The 15,600-nt window shown below is 34.0% G+C and overlaps 2 protein-coding genes across 3 annotated transcripts in view; both read right to left on the bottom strand.

The window, feature by feature from the left end:
- Positions 1-243: 243 nt before the first annotated feature.
- Positions 244-5,373, bottom strand: LOC136805530 (uncharacterized). The gene is made up of 4 exons (XM_067062099.1): positions 5,025-5,373; positions 2,687-3,676; positions 2,286-2,369; positions 244-1,659 (listed from the first exon to the last, which is right to left on the bottom strand). The coding sequence occupies exons 1-4, from the start codon at positions 5,230-5,232 to the stop codon at positions 1,466-1,468; spliced, it is 1,476 nt and encodes a 491-aa protein (XP_066918200.1). The 5' UTR covers positions 5,233-5,373; the 3' UTR covers positions 244-1,465.
- Positions 5,374-5,983: 610 nt separating this feature from the next.
- LOC136805529 (peroxisome proliferator-activated receptor gamma coactivator 1-alpha-like) overlaps positions 5,984-15,600 on the bottom strand; it is a 29,010-nt gene continuing 19,393 nt past the window's right edge. Inside the window, exons 9-10 of one of the 2 annotated variants that reach the window (XM_067062096.1) lie at positions 11,654-11,740; positions 5,984-7,384 (exon numbers count right to left, since the gene is read on the bottom strand). In XM_067062096.1, coding sequence (XP_066918197.1) covers positions 7,239-7,384; positions 11,654-11,740 — 233 coding nt within the window. In that variant the 3' untranslated portion in view covers positions 5,984-7,238. The remainder of the gene's footprint in view (positions 7,385-11,653; positions 11,741-15,600) is intronic. The other variant, XM_067062097.1, reaches the window with a different exon arrangement.

The raw sequence follows: 15,600 nt of genomic DNA, 5'->3' as shown, positions 1-15,600 counted from the left end.
ATTCTGATAACTGAAAACCTAAAAAAGGTACGAAGTAAAACATAGAGATCTAATCCTTCATTCGTTCGTTTGGAGGACAAACAAGATAATTATTTATCAGTAGAAATCACGACGCCTTCGCTCTATAGGAGCCTATTATAAAATGGCTTATCATGATCGAAAATTTATTGTTTTAAGTTCCCTTGGTAACAAGGGACTAGGTACGAGTTTTAGGAAACAAAAATAAATGACAAGTTATTCGACTTTTTATTTTTTGAACTTTTATTTCGTTGAGTTATCATTTGACCAGCAAAAGTAACTTCAACGATGTGTCCTACATATTTTTTGTAAATAATAATACAGTAAATATTATTTGAAAGGGTGTTTTATGCTTAAAGATGCGCTTTAAGAGACCTGTATCTTAAGCCTCTCTTTCGGTGAAGTACGAGCGTAAGAAAAGAGAGATCTTGCTTAGGTAAGGCGGTTCAAATCCATGTGCGCTTTAGATGGGATCCCAACCGATGGCAATGTTCGCCTTACGCTAAAACAAAAACACGCTCCGCTCTCGCTCGGCTACTAGTGTAAGATGGAGGTTCAATGCGAGAAAGCTTCAAAATACAAGCTCATAGGAAAATAAACTGAAAAAAAAAGAAAACTACAAAAAAATACTAAAAGCCGAAAAATTCCACAAAGTTTAAAAAAAAACCGTCATAAAATGATCATAATAAATTTCTAAAGATTACAAATGTATCAATAAAATACAACGTTCACCTTCATAAAGTGTGTTCATCAGAGGGAGAACACCCACTTTGGACAGATTTCGGCCTTATCATTCTCCCTTATCTGTCTCTCGTGGGCTTAGGCCTGTAACATATACTATAATAATATATAATATATATATTACAACACGGAAGATAAAACATTACATTAAATATCATAAAATCTTTAAAAAAATTTAAACTGACACATAAAATTTTGATTTTGTAAAACTTTGATAAAATTTTCAGTCATTCAGTGTTTTCAGCAGTTTAATTTTTTTGTCAAAAAAAAAGGATGGAAAAACCTACAAAATACAATTCTTCTCGAAAAAAGGTGGTGAGTGGTGAAAATTTTAGCTCAAGTGTTTTCAGATAGTGAGTCGGTATAGAGGCTATATAAACAAAAAATTAAATAAAAATTAAAACCGAAAAAACACGGTATTGATAAAACATGTAATTAGACCCTGGTTAAGGCTTCATTACATTTTTATCATTTTAAAGTAATTCATAATATCCAAACATATTGGGTGATGATGAAAAATTATATACACAAAACCTGTTGAAAGTCACCTTATAGACCAGCACAGTGAACAATCAATAGCACGAATCAAATCCGGGGATATGGGGTACGCAATGACATAAAAAAATGCAAAATTGTAAACAGCTTAAAAAAATGAAGAGAAAAAAAAAAACTTAAAAAGAAATTGAACTAATTCTGATTTTCTGATTTAAGCTTGAACAAAGATAGCTTCACCACCATTGACATTCATCATTTGGTTGTTAACAGCTTGTTGTTGCATAGCTTTCTTCATTTCTTCTTCACGTTTTTGTTGTTCACGTAAGTGAATCTTCATGTGTCGGCGACGTTCGTCCGAGCGGGCGAATCGACGTCCGCAACAATCGCAAGCGAATGGTTTTTCTCCTATAAAAAAAAAGAAAAATGAAAACATTAGTATATTTTTGAAGTGGTTCAAGGATATTTTCTCGGAAGCTTAAGTGGAGAATATTTTCAGGGAATCACATAATAGTTATCAAGATCTTAAAGAGGCAATACTCTTTCTAAGAAAGTTTGAGTTTTTTAGAGTAGGGATATAAACTCTCGAAACAGGAAATTATCAATCAAGGATAAAATTTAAACGAAACTTTTTGATACTAGTTCATACATGGATTATAAAATCAGCGATTATGAGCAATCTAAATGTTAGTTGAGTTGACGTCAGATATGTTTATTGTTCAAAGTAGAAAAAAAAGTCAACATTATCTTTCCTATGATGAGACATTTCGAAAGAACATTTTCTGAGAAAACATATCTAATATCAAGGATCAGACTATGTGTCAAAATTCGTTGAAATGATACATAGTCGAATCAGAAAATTGCTGAATCAGTTCTACTCAATTTTCACCAACAGATTTCAGACATGTATTCTATTTTTCCCTTCTTCATCCATGTTATTTCGAAAGATCGAATCGCCCACCACTTTAGACCCCCTTTAGATTATCGTCCCTAGGATAGGAATCTCCAGTTAACAGTTAGAATGAAATGCTTACCAGTGTGAGTTCTGATGTGAGTTGTCAAATGATCAGATCGGGAAAAGTTTCGCATGCAGATTCTGCATTGGAATGGTTTTTGACCTGAAAAATTGTCGAAGAAATATTTCGATTAAAATGGTGGAACTTCCATATGTATAACAATAATTTAACAATTTAAGATATAATGTCTATTTGTGAATTTTCAAAACAAATGCTGTCTCTATATACAGAAGGTTTGGAAATGAACATCTACTATCATGAAAATAAGAACATGTTAAGAATATTTTTACCCTTAAAACTCAAATAGTTAAGAACTTCAGAAGGCTTCAAAAATTTTGGGTATTTTACAAAAAAACGTGCATGTACTTGGAGTCAGTTGGAGTAGAAATAGCCTATTAGAGAAAATGTAATATACTGACCAGTATGAGTTCTCATGTGACGGGTCAATTCATCAGATCGTGAGAATCGTCGTGGGCAGTTATCCACAGGGCAAGCATATGGACGTTCAGCCAATGGAACTTTGCATTTCTTTGTTGGGTCATTACGTTTTTCTTTCAAGATGCTCAAACCAGCACGGTTGATTGGTCGTGGGTTGATGGGTTGGATTGGGTAGGTATTAGCCATTGAGCAGGCTGGAAATTTTTGTGGTTGTTGGAAAGCTGAGTTTTCAGAAACTCCAGGCCATTTCATGTTGACTTGGCTTGGTTGTTGCATCTTGAATGGAGTTGGCTGAGCAACTTGTTGTTGTTGTTGTTGTTGAGCTTGTTGTTGTTGTTGCATTTGTTGGGCTTGTTGTTTAGCTAAGAGTTGAGCTTGCATCTTTTCGATCAACTGTTGTTGTTGTTCTTGATATTTTTGTAATCCTTGAAGGAAAAGCTCTTGTCCAGCTACATTTTGTTTCAATTGTGTCATTTGTGGGGCAAGGGTGTTGAATTTGTTTGGCATGCACCATTCTTGTTCTTGCATCATGCGTTGTTCTTGTTGCATCCACCATTGTCCTTGTTGTTGGCTGTTGTTGAAGTTGTCAACTTGTTGTGGTTGTTGTTGTTGATTGTTGAATTGGGCTGGTGATCCTTGTTGGGAACCATAGGGTGAAGCTGGGGCGCTGTAGGGTGACAATGGGGCGGTGTTGTCATTGTAAGGTGATCCAGAGGTGCTGTTGTATGGGGATCCAGCTGATGTATTGCTGTATGGTGAGGGTGGGTTGTAAGCAGGTGATGGTTGGTTATGGTATGGGGATGGTGGGTTGGAGAGGGATGAGACTGAAGCACATGGGCTTGGGACTTGGGCAAATTCTTCGTAACCAATTTTTTGTTGTTGTTGACTTTCTTGTTGTTGTGTTCCCTCGAGTTTTTGTTTCAAGAGAGCAATATCAGGCTTCATGTCAAGGTATGTGTCATACTCTGTATCTGGAGAAGAAAGATAGGAAGGTATTGGTCAAATACCTTTTCCACTAAAGGTTATTTAGCTGGTTTCTATTCCCATAGGTATTTCGATGGATATTTCTATCTCTATTGTGGGGAAAAGTTCCACCGGGGCTGTGATACAGGGGTGTGACATTACTATGTAGTAAGGATTGGATAGATACAATGTTTTTCTTTGGCTTTTAGAAAGTATGAACTTTTATTTTCTATCATATTTTCCTATTTTGAAATTATTTTTGAAGGAGAGATCAAACATTTTTGATTACTTAGTCTTTACTAACAGTCTATAAGGTTGTTTTTAGCTTTTGGTCATTCTTGACATTACAAAACATTAATAAATTTTATTCAGAGTTAAGCAGATATCATGTTGAGTTTGAAATAGGAGAGAAGTAACATACTGAGTTGAATTTTAAAGTCAAATATAGGTTGTTTTATATAATGTTTTTATATAAAATTTTCTCTTTTAGTTTTTTAACATTTCATCATAAATCAGTCGAGATTGTTCATTTTGTGTGTGTTGTTATCTCTTAAATATTTGTTGTGGTGAAATATGACGTATCAAACAAAAGGATTTTCTAAAATTAATCTCTGATTTACTACTAGTAGTAGTATTATTATTAGAATCATCAAAAAAAGTTTGATAGAGGAATCACTCAAATGAAATATGGTTTTGTAGAGAAATTTGTCTCCTGAAAAAGGAATAAGTGTATAAAAATTGTTCTCTTTAAACAGTCGTCGACCACTGGATAAATATATTTATAAGAACTATAAGCTCTCTATCAATAATAGAAAAAAAAGTGAAGAAAAAATAAAGAAGTTGAAGAACTAGTATGAGAAAAAAGAAAGTTCAAAAAAATTATGAAAATAAGAAATTATTTTCATTTTTTTTTTCAATTTTAAAAGAAAACAAGGTGAAACTTTCCCCTTTCACTTTAAATGATCAGAAAAATATGGAACAAAATTGAGAAAATTTGAAAGAAATTAAAAATAATAAGGCAAAAGGAAAACAATTTTTATGGCGAGAAAGCCAATATTAAAAATTGTTTGAAAAACAACAACAACGATTTTAGTAGCAGAGAGACGCTAGAAAATATTCGTTCTATCATCATATGATAGTATAAAGTTTATAAGAATAAATTTCCGTTTCGAGAGTTTGTAAAAACAGTTTTAAAGCACTTCGTTGATAACGTGTCTACGATGAAATAATCCTTATATAAAATCAATCAAAAAAGATGGCCATATATCAGATACAAGTCTCTACAAGACGAGAAGCTTATGCTACAGTTTCTAAGACATTAAAATATTACAAATAAATAAACAAAATAAGACTTACTGAAATTGCCTTCATTAATCAAGTTGTCACCAAAAGCAGTTGTATCTTGGTTAGTGGAGTTTGCCATATCCTCAAGATAGGCTGGGTATTTATTTTGACCTCCTTGTACATCTTGTAACAGGTTTTGTGCTGTTTGGTTGCCTTCATAGCCGATAAGTTGGTCAACGGCGGCAGCTTGTAATAAATTTTCCAAACTTGTAGTATCCATAATGTTTTGTTTATTTAGAATTAATTTTAACTGTCCAGCAGTAAAATTATCGGTATCGACCAGCGATCCGGAGGTGAGAGTTTGCTTTACTTTTTTTCGTTTGCGACTACCAACGATCCAGCGTTGTTATTTTCTGACTAGAATTTAGTCGGGCGGCTCATTTTACATAGCTCAAGGAAAGCCTATTGTTATGCAAATGAGATGTCACTTCTTTCAACCAATAGAAAATCAATTATTTATCATCAAACAATAGTTGTCAATCAAATCCATATCAATTCGTTTCCAAGCCTCCCTGGAAACCATTTCTCTCTCTCCATTTCTTATTTGATATCTCTACTCTAGAAAAAAATATAGAGAAAAACAGCATTTACATTGAAAACACTTGAATCCTTTTTTTCAGATATATGATATACCATTTCATTGCTTGTTTTGCCGAAAAGGCCTTACAATCAAAGACAGCCAAAATAACATGAAAATAACAAAAAACGTATGTTTTTATTTTTACATTAGCATAATATTTCTTTGAGCTATATATCTTTTCCGTTGACACAAGCTAAACGCTTATGAAAAAAATGTACAATATTTTGATTGAGAAAAACGAGGAAACATTAAAATGATGCTGGGAGTTTAATGATGCTATTTGTTTGTGCTTCACCAAGAAAGATTCTTGACATTAGCTTTTGTAAAGCTCATTGGAAAACATTTGAGCGCCAAAAAATGATGAACTAAGGAGACAGTCGTTTACAATATACAGAATCATTATGTCAAAAAATAAATCTCTTTTCACGTAAAACCTATTAGAGGATAATGACCCACAGAGCACATTAAGCTGTATAATTAAACCTGACCATAGTCATTAGTCAATGTAAAAATTTGTCAAGAATATATAATGAGAGATCAATTTGATAGGAATTTGGATTATAATTACAGTAAAATTTTCACCTTGTCCAAAAAAAACCAGAGATGTTCTAAAAAGTACGAACATTGGACACCAAGAATTTAGAGCCATAATTATGAAAATTACACTAAATGACGTAAAAATTGACCCTCGGGAATTTATCATGAATTTGTTTACTTCTGACGAAAATATAAAGATTTACAATTTGCATGTAAACATTTTAGTGTAAAGTGTGTAGGCCATGTCTCATTAACAATTCGCCCACCTTCATTCAGAGATTCGTAGAAAAAAAGCTGTTCATTTTAGATCAATACTAGTACAGTATTATAGGATAAATTTTTGATTGACTCTCTCTCTCTCCTCGCATACAAAATCTCACGTCGCTCAAAGTGTTTACAAAAAATAAACTCGACATTTACGATGACTTAAAAATATATGATATATAAAAACCCACTAGAAAAGCAAATATGCCTTTCTTTACTAACGAACGACGTATGCAATATAAAAAAAATAAAAACATATTAGCGTCTAATAGACCAAAAAAGTGATATCAAATAATTATGTGTGTATGAATCGTAACACAAAAAAAAGTTTTCATTTTTCCCTATTGTACTTTTCCTGCGATATGTGCCTTCGATCAAAGCAGCTTTTTGTACCACTACGGCCGTGCAATAACATACGAGCGTTTAAAGTGATAGCGAGGGCGTCCCAAACACTTTGGTATCAAAAAGAGATTGTCACCTTGTCTTGTTGCTCGCGAGAGTTATAAGCGACAAAATGCGAGGCATTTATCGAGTAACAAAACTAAACTCTTTTGATGGAACAATCTCTTAACGACAAATGAGGGATCGCCCACAATGCAATGCGAGGAGATACAGTTCATCATAAAGATGGGTATTGGCTAGATTTGACAAGAACATCGTACTATTACAGCTAAGTTGAAGAAAGGGCGCGGTCTTGGATTCAATGATTGAGTAGCAAGTAGCTGAGGTACAGTACAAGATTCGAACGGCATTTGAAAGTATAACGGTGTTTGGCTGGCAGCCGGTAAAGATAGAAGTTCTTTCAGTGAGTATAAGTGAGAGGGTGAGAGGAGAGTGTCAATCTTTTAATCCCACTCAGGCGTCTCTTCACGTTTCCGTCTCATTTTTTGTGTAGCCATCTTGAGGAGGCTATCAAAATCATTCTCCGGTGAATCGCATCTCAAATTTCGACTGTTTTGCTCTGTCTCTTCCAAATAACTGTTGTTGCCGTCTGTAAACGATAGAAAAAATAAAAACATTAAATCATTTGGCTTTTGCTTCGAGGCTAGAATTTCTACCGGCTGTTAGAAAAAAAATTACACCAAATTATTCTTTTGCCTGCCAATTAATACCATAGTGAATATGTTTAAAAAATGGTAAACAGAGTCACGATAGTCCTTTGAAATACTCCTAAAATAAATAGAGACTTAATTATTCTTATAGAAAAATTGTTTGGGAAAGGAAACTTTTAAATTTTAATTTCGTTTATGATTTGAAACTTGTCATTTCCTTAAGACCACTCGCATGTTTGTGTCTAACTCGAACAGGCTGCAGGTACAGTATATTAATAACAACGCATTAGGAAATCAAAATTAATAACACCCCCGTATCACAGACTCGTTTAGAGCCCCTCTCCATTGGAAAAAGGTTCATCCCCATTTGAAAAAGTTCATCTCCATAGGAAAACTCACAGAAAGCTCAACGCCATTGGATTATTTCAAAATCCCCAACCATTTCATTTAGTGATTTTCCTCAAAGGCATTTAGTTTTTTTCATCCCACTAGCCAACGGGTCACTGAGACAGGGATATTTTAGTACAGGCGTGGTTGAACAATATATGTCTAAAACTAGGCAAAATTTGGGCACGACCTCAAATGTTCAAGCATCTTTTTTCGATGAAAATTGCTGTTTAAGGATCTTGTGGAAAATGAAAGTGAATCCAGGTGAGATTTCGATTTCCTTTTACAATTGGAGTGGAAGTGGTATGATGAATCACAGTGTTTTTGACGACAACCGACGGATATTAGCGAAACGAGTCATAAATCAAAAGTCAAAATCAATAAAGTTCCGGTTGATGTCGGATGATAGTTTCATCCTCCTGTTCTAATTCGTCGTGAAATTTCTAAGAGGGAAGGTGTGTGTGGGGATATGATTTCTCTTGTTTTAATTTTCCTTTGATTACCCTACCCCCAATTTTGTTGGAATTTGAAATAAAAAAAACCGTCAAAAAACGACCAATTAATCTGATCACAAGACCCTGTCTAGTAATCAGCAAGAGTCCCTATTGCGGCCGACTGAAAAAACCCCAGCAACTAAATAGTTTATTCACTCAAAATATTGAGTTTTTATCATCAAAGGAAGAACCATGTCTCGTTCGCACACTATGGAATAATAAATGAGGTGAAGGATAGGGCAGATTATTGTTGATAAGAAAAGTGCACGATCGAGACTGAATCTTTACATGAGCCGGGTTGATAATAACTTGTTCTTAACATTTTGGCCATCGAAGCCTTATGGTCTTATATAGTTTGTTCTCATAAAAAACGTGTAGATCGATAGAGCAAATCATTTGGTGATCTGGAAAAATGCAAGATCGTCACGCCGAATGCGTTATTCTAACTAACATTTTAAACTTAACTTTGACTGAATGTTGACCTTTAATACAAACAAATTGTAATGAGAACGAGAGAGAATAGAGAAGTGAGGTCATTGCAATTTAGTGCAACATAAGAAGAAGGGGGCGGCGAAGAATGGAATACTGTGGAATACAGTACTTAAGATATCCTCTACGAACAAAGGTCCAACCTACACACACGCACACATACAGCTGTGTTGTATTGAAGATGCGAGAAGGAGGAAAGTGCATTGAAAAGAAGAAGATGGAAACGATCAGACGAAAAGGAAAACTTGCTTTCCTATCAATCACTACCTCGCATTCAATTCAAAATGACCGGCAAACGTCCTGTTCGAAATAATCCCTTACAATAATCAAGCACGCACATTGTTTGTGTTGTCGCACAAAGAAATTATGTGGGATCCAGAAATGTAGACTTACTTTGAATGAAATTTGGCTTGTCAATGTTTTTGTAACAATGCCAACAGATGCCAAAGGGTCTTGTAAAAATAAATAGACGAAATTCTTCTTATTTTGATTTCCACAATTTTCCATAATTTCCAAGTTGACGTCAAATACAAAACTGAACGGTTGTCGTCTGAAAACGCACAAAAATGGCGGAAAAAATCCAAGAAAATAATCAAAAATCACCATCAATAAACGACTTTTGCAGCCCGTCAAAGTGCATCATAAATGAAGAAAACGCACTAAAAGATACCCTACAATGCAGGAAGTGCCACCGTTTAGTCCATTATCTTTGTACAGAACTGCCACTTTACCAGATCCAGATATGCTTGTCATACAAATCAAGAAGTTTCCAGTGTCAAAACTGTACCAAAATCGCACCACAGGTAATGGAAAGGTATAATTCAAATGAAACATCAAAAATTGAAGGATTCAAAAACGAAATCAAAGCCTGTGAGAATATAATGAAAAGGCAGGACGAAGAAATAAACCATTTGAAAGCACAAGACGTCAATGTTATGGTCAACGAAATGAAAGAAACTATCGACACCAGAATAACCACGCTTGAAAAGAAGATTGAAAGCATCATCGAAAAGAAAGAAGAGGAAATACCACCAATGAGCTACGCTAAAATCACATCCAAACACATCGAGAAAAAAATTGGAGATGCGATTCGAAAAGAAAAGCAGGAGGAGCAGCTGATTCGATCGACAGCACGCAACCTAATTTTTCATGGGATTGATGAATCGACAGATGAAACTGAAGAAGAAACAAAAATCGAGGACGAAGAATTTATCCATGACAAAATTATTGGTCAGCGGCTCCATCTGAGGAATATAAAGATTACCGAGACGCAGCGGATCGGGAAATTTACGAAAGAAAGAGAAGATAAAACGAGATACCAACCAATCAAAGTCACATTTACGAACGAAGAGGACAAGAACACGGTGTTGCAAGCAATAACGAAAGAAAAAGGCTTTCCTTACCGAGTGACAGAGGATTTGACCAAAAATGAAAGACAAATAATCAAAGAATGGTGTAAGGAAGCCGAAAAAATGAATGCTAAAATCAAGGGAGACAACATAAAATGGAAAGTCCGGGGGAGCCCGCGAAAAAAACTTTATTTCAAAAAGATCATTGTAAAAAGTACGAGCGGTTTATAGAGGCCCATGTGTCTTCACGGTGGCCTGAAAACCTGTAAAACTTTATTATTATTATTATTATAACACAGTGAATACATATTTTATAGAGATTATACATTTTATTCTTACGACCAACTAGCGGACGCCTTTTAACAGACACTTTTCAATAAGTTTAACGTTACAAAAGTTGAGCCTTTTTAAAGATTTTCAGCTCTCTACAAAACTAAGATAGGTCTGTAAGAGTGCTTGCTTTGAAACCACAAGTGGATGAAGGAACTTTTAAAAACGAAAACTACAACACGAGTTGAAGACGCAAGTAAGTGGTTTTGCTGTAATTAGAGAGAAATTACAACACTGTGTATTACTTTGTCCACCTATGAACAAATACGCGTGTTGTCGTCCTATTTGATTATCTGCTTTAATGTTGATCATCATGCCACATTCTTTTTTAATCGTCGATGGATTAAAAAAGATACCACTTTTTCAAGTAGCGTGTTACTATATTTGTGTGTACTTCAAATCTGAGCTGAGGTCTGAGGTCAATTTGTTGTATGACGTTTTGGAACAAACAAGAGAGCTGAAAGGTCAAATTTTGGGAAAATAAAAACTTGCAACATGATGGAAGGTTGGTTAAAAGCACAAAGAAATTCCTTCCAGAGACATAATATAAACAAAAGTTTATTTTGTTTGCTTAGAGTTTTGAAGAGGGCTCACTGAATGAAACATTACATTGCAAATAAATCACGTATTGGAAGTACTGCGAAAATGAACTGTGGAACATCGAACTCCAAGTTGGAGTGTCTGTACACACTCGTGCTAGCACGATGACCTTACAACAGATCTAATCATGTCTACCTTCTGCCGTTACTCAAAAGAGAGGGCAATATAATTTGAAAAATATAATATAAAGATAAAGGTGCAGTTTGAAACTCTGTATTCTCGAGATCCTCTTAACATTTGCTTTATTGTCCCGAGTCTGAATCCCAACTGGATGAGCATAAAAATGCATTCATAGGGAGTGAACTTTTCCGAGGAAAATAAGTAATGAATTGCTGTAAGCATGGCTTAGAAAACAAGTCGAAAAATGATGGCCATTACAAAGTCAAGCAATATCTGATAATTCACTCACTCAAGAGTAGGTCAACCACAGAGCGCGCGTTTAATACAACAACTTAATACGGGATGCAAGTGTTACTAAAAATAATTCTGTAGACATAAACAGTTTGTAAATAACTATAATTGCAAACAGATAATGAAACGGCCCACCATTACTACTTACCGAAATCCACATAGCTTCCGCCTACAAATTTCCGGCGTCCTCCAAAACATAATTCAAGGCGTGGGTAACTTGGGTCGTCATTGCCCTCTAATAAAGAAATTAAAGAGAAAAAGTTCAGAAAAATTGAAACGATTATTTTATGTCAAGATGCATTAAGAATTTAATGGTTTTGCCTATCAGCCCTCTAGATTGCAAAAAATGATTTTTTAAGGAGGAAAATGAATTTTGGATCAGCCTACAGGTCGTTTTACGTGACACGTAGTTAATCGGTCACAAGAATATTCGAATATTGGTGACAAAGCAAAATAATAATTCTTTCATTTTACTTTTGTTTGAAAATAAATCTTGAGGGTGGCATCAGGTGCTCTCCTACTGTATCCCGAGCCTCGAAATAGACCACTGCACCGGCTATCAGAAAATTTCAAAGAATAAAAAACCTGGGTCAAAATTTAAGGCTGAAAACAAAGTGGAGATCCCTGGAAAATGGGCTTTAAAAGGACATTGGGAAATTTCTTGGCGAGTTTACTAAATTAGCTTGACGCAGAGATTTTAAGACGTACTTAAGTTTTAAAAAGTTTTCGTTTTAATTTAAAAATACATTCGTGCGTGTATGCGTGGGGTAGTATTGGTAAAAAAACTTAAGATTCTATTTCATATTTTTGTTGGCTGAATTGTAACAATATTTCGAAATTTGAGTTGCACGAGGTGCTTTCCCAGGGTCCTTGAAAACTGACAAAAATAAACGTTTCAAGAATAAAAAAAACTACTCCTTGTTTTTAAAACTAGTGGGCCGGAGCTTTATCCCACGTCAATTCGTTGCCAATTTTGGTCACCGTTAGACGCTCCACGCATTCAATATCTTAATGTAAAATGAGCTCTGCGATACTTCATTACAAAAGAAGGTCACATGAAATAATACGCTAGTTTCAGGGGAATTGAGGAAACTTGAATAAACATTACGGGCAATACACGATACAATATATATCAATAAATGTTTGCCGATGCAGGCTTTAATGGTCTTCACATGCCTACTTTATTAATACGCTTTATTCAAAACCAGCGTAAATTTTACTTTAGTGTTTTGATCAAAATTGAGCCTATTGTATTGTTTTTCAAAAACAATGCATATCCTTCTCTACGAATTTCACTTCTTTTCATCAAATTCAGTGATTGAAGAAATAAAGCGCGGCCAAAAATTAGTCACAAAAACTGATGTCAAAAGGAAGATGAGGCTGTACTTTTATTTCCGTATAGTATGTTCTAAACATAGATATAAACCAACATCTTGTTTAGTTCTTCCCTCTACATTAGCTGTATGAAAGAGGTCATTCCACATTTCCTCGAGGAACGAAAGGAAGTAAAACCAAAATTGTGGAGGTGAAAAACTACCTAATATGGTTTATTTCATATGATAATGTGCTCGAGAATTATTCAACTTTCAAAGTACGCATACACCTAATTTTAGATTCATTCGGAAAAAAAATTATGGAAATGGAGGATAACTTTGTCGATGCGGGCAAGAAATAATTTACAATGACCTTGAAGTTCTAAAACATAAAAAAGCTTTCAGACTCTATAAACTGACAAGAAAAAGACTAATTAAGAAAATCTAATTTCAAAGAACTGATCGATTGGGTGTGTCAACATTGAGAAAAAAGCAAATTGTAACACATTGATTTGAGAGGAAAGATATTTAAAAGGTACTAAACGGCGGAAAAGAGAGGAGGAAGAAGGAACGAGGAATGACAATTGTACCAGAGAGAAATTTAGGTCGGCGTCCATTTTTTTAGTACCAATAAAAGGTGATTTAGTTCGACGGAAAAGGCACGTGGTGTAAAAATCACTTATTGTCACAGCCCACGGAAAAAAAAGAGAATCCCTTCATTAAACTGTTCATACATAACTTGCTTCTTCAACTTCAACTATCTGTCAACTTGACTTTTGAAAGTTATGTAATTTTAATAGGTAAGTAAGTAAACAAATGAAACAGATTGGGATACATGTTTTCTGTGATCGATGAGGAGCTTTCCAGTGGTTAGATAACACTTTCTCATCAAAGTTTTACAAAATAACCATTAGTTTTTTTAAAGTACTAGAAAATTAGTGGTAAAACAAAATTGATGTATTTTGAAACTTTAGGTAGGTTATTTTTCAACAATAATCTTCTAAAAAGGTTTCTATCTATGTAACAATATTCAAAATATCGAAAATATTGTTGTAAAAACATACATTTTTAACTTTGTGTGAAAAGGTACAGTTGTTTTTCATGCGTCAAGGAAAATACAAACTTTTCTAGAGTATTTCAAGATATGGAAAAAAATTCAGCGAGGAAAAGTTATCCATGCAAAACAAAGACAAGTATATGGGAAAATTCAAATTCTAAACCGAAGGCGAAAACCAAAACTAAAAAGTTTTTTGAAGAGAGAAACAAAAGGACTAAATTTCTCATTTATGTTGAAAGATTGGACCAAAGACCTTCCTATTCCTAATCTTAAGATACGAAAAGATTTTACGCAATGAAAATTGACGGAGATTGGTAATCAATCATGTTTTAAGAGAAAGAAAGAAAGAACCTCAATTTCGGTCAGCCTAAAATCGAGATTAACAAAAAAATTATATTTCAGTATTGGTTAAAATATTGATGATTTTAAATCCCTCTTGCATTGATCTTATAAAAAGTGCTATCTTCATTCAACATTTCTACAAGTATAAATTACTTTTAAAAGTTTGTATTCAAACCTAATTAAATGCAAGCAAAAAGAGGGAGGAGACATGAAAACTTTTTCGATATGTAATGAATTCTATTTCCTGAAGGAATCCCTGAGGGTATGAAGTGTGTCCTGCTTTGATTCCACTTTAAATAAACAAGCTCAAAATGCTTGCTTTAAAGCTGCTACACCATATTGAAATATGCCAGTATCAAAGCATCGAAAAAGATTCGGTCACGCACAAGCTTCTTCAATGAAAATTATGGAGCGTGTTTGCGAAAGTTTTGGAACGTAAAATTTTGTGCGTAAATTAACCCTTTTATTCCCAATTTTAATATGCAGTTGACATGAAGAAGTCTTCTGAAATTGAGTAATGACATCGCACAATGACTTTACAAGATTGCACCATTTAGTTCTTAAAGGGATAATCAGATGGTCTGAGATATTTTGCCTGAAGATAGCTTCTAGGATTTTAGGAAAAACCTCTAAATTTTTCGGTGTACTTATTTTCCTAACTCAAGTTATGACAATTTGAAATCTCGAAAAATGGGACTTTTCAGGGACTTTTCACACTTTTTTCTATTGTTTTCAAGCAAAGGTTCAAAATTTCAAAGTGGCATAAATTGAGTTAGGAAAATAAGTACACCGAAAAATTTAGAGGTTCCTCCTAAAATCCTAGAAGCTATCTGCAGGCAAAATATCTCAGACCATCTGATTATCCCTTTAATGCTGAATAATGCTGACTAAGCCTTTCTTATACCTATTGAATTCTAAACGGACGACAATAATTGACAGCGTTTGCCAGAATAGGAAAAATAAATGTTCTTTATAAAGAAAAAAAGTTGCTTGAGTAATTAAATTAACGGCCAATCGAACGGAAATTGTAGCTTAAGATGTTTTTGATCATATATACACATTTTTTTATAAGAACAAAAAAATATATATAAGGATATAAGGCTTCGATGCCAAAAATATTAAAAATAAGTTAAGAACACTTTGAGGATTCACGGATTCTGAAACAACCAATATCTTAGGAAAATGCACAAAAATATTTTAAAAAATGTTTAAAATAGAGCATTGTTTTAAGGAAGTTTTTATGCTAAAAACTCAGAAAGTTAAGAATATTCTGACGGCTTCAAAATTTTGGTATGTTTGTTATAAAAAAACGTATACATTATAAATATAATCATTTTGCAACGAGAAAACCCAAACAATTCACACAAAAGTCATGTACCTATG

This window comes from Clytia hemisphaerica, unplaced genomic scaffold (assembly GCF_902728285.1).
Source record: "Clytia hemisphaerica strain Z4C2 unplaced genomic scaffold, Clytia hemisphaerica genome assembly, whole genome shotgun sequence".
Taxonomy (NCBI): domain Eukaryota; kingdom Metazoa; phylum Cnidaria; class Hydrozoa; order Leptothecata; family Clytiidae; genus Clytia; species Clytia hemisphaerica.
Note: the sequence above shows the minus strand (reverse complement) of the source record. Positions and strands in the feature narration are given on the sequence as shown.

Excerpts from the sequence above, each read along its gene's own strand:
- LOC136805530 (XM_067062099.1), bottom strand. The coding sequence starts at position 5,232 with ATGGATACTACAAGTTTGGAAAATTTATTACAAGCTGCCGCCGTTGAC. Across the intron at positions 3,677-5,024 it reads GATTAATGAAGGCAATTTCA|ATACAGAGTATGACACATAC; the intron begins GTAAGTCTTATT and ends TTTCTTCTCCAG. Across the intron at positions 1,660-2,285 it reads TCACATCAGAACTCACACTG|GAGAAAAACCATTCGCTTGC; the intron begins GTAAGCATTTCA and ends TTTTTTTTATAG.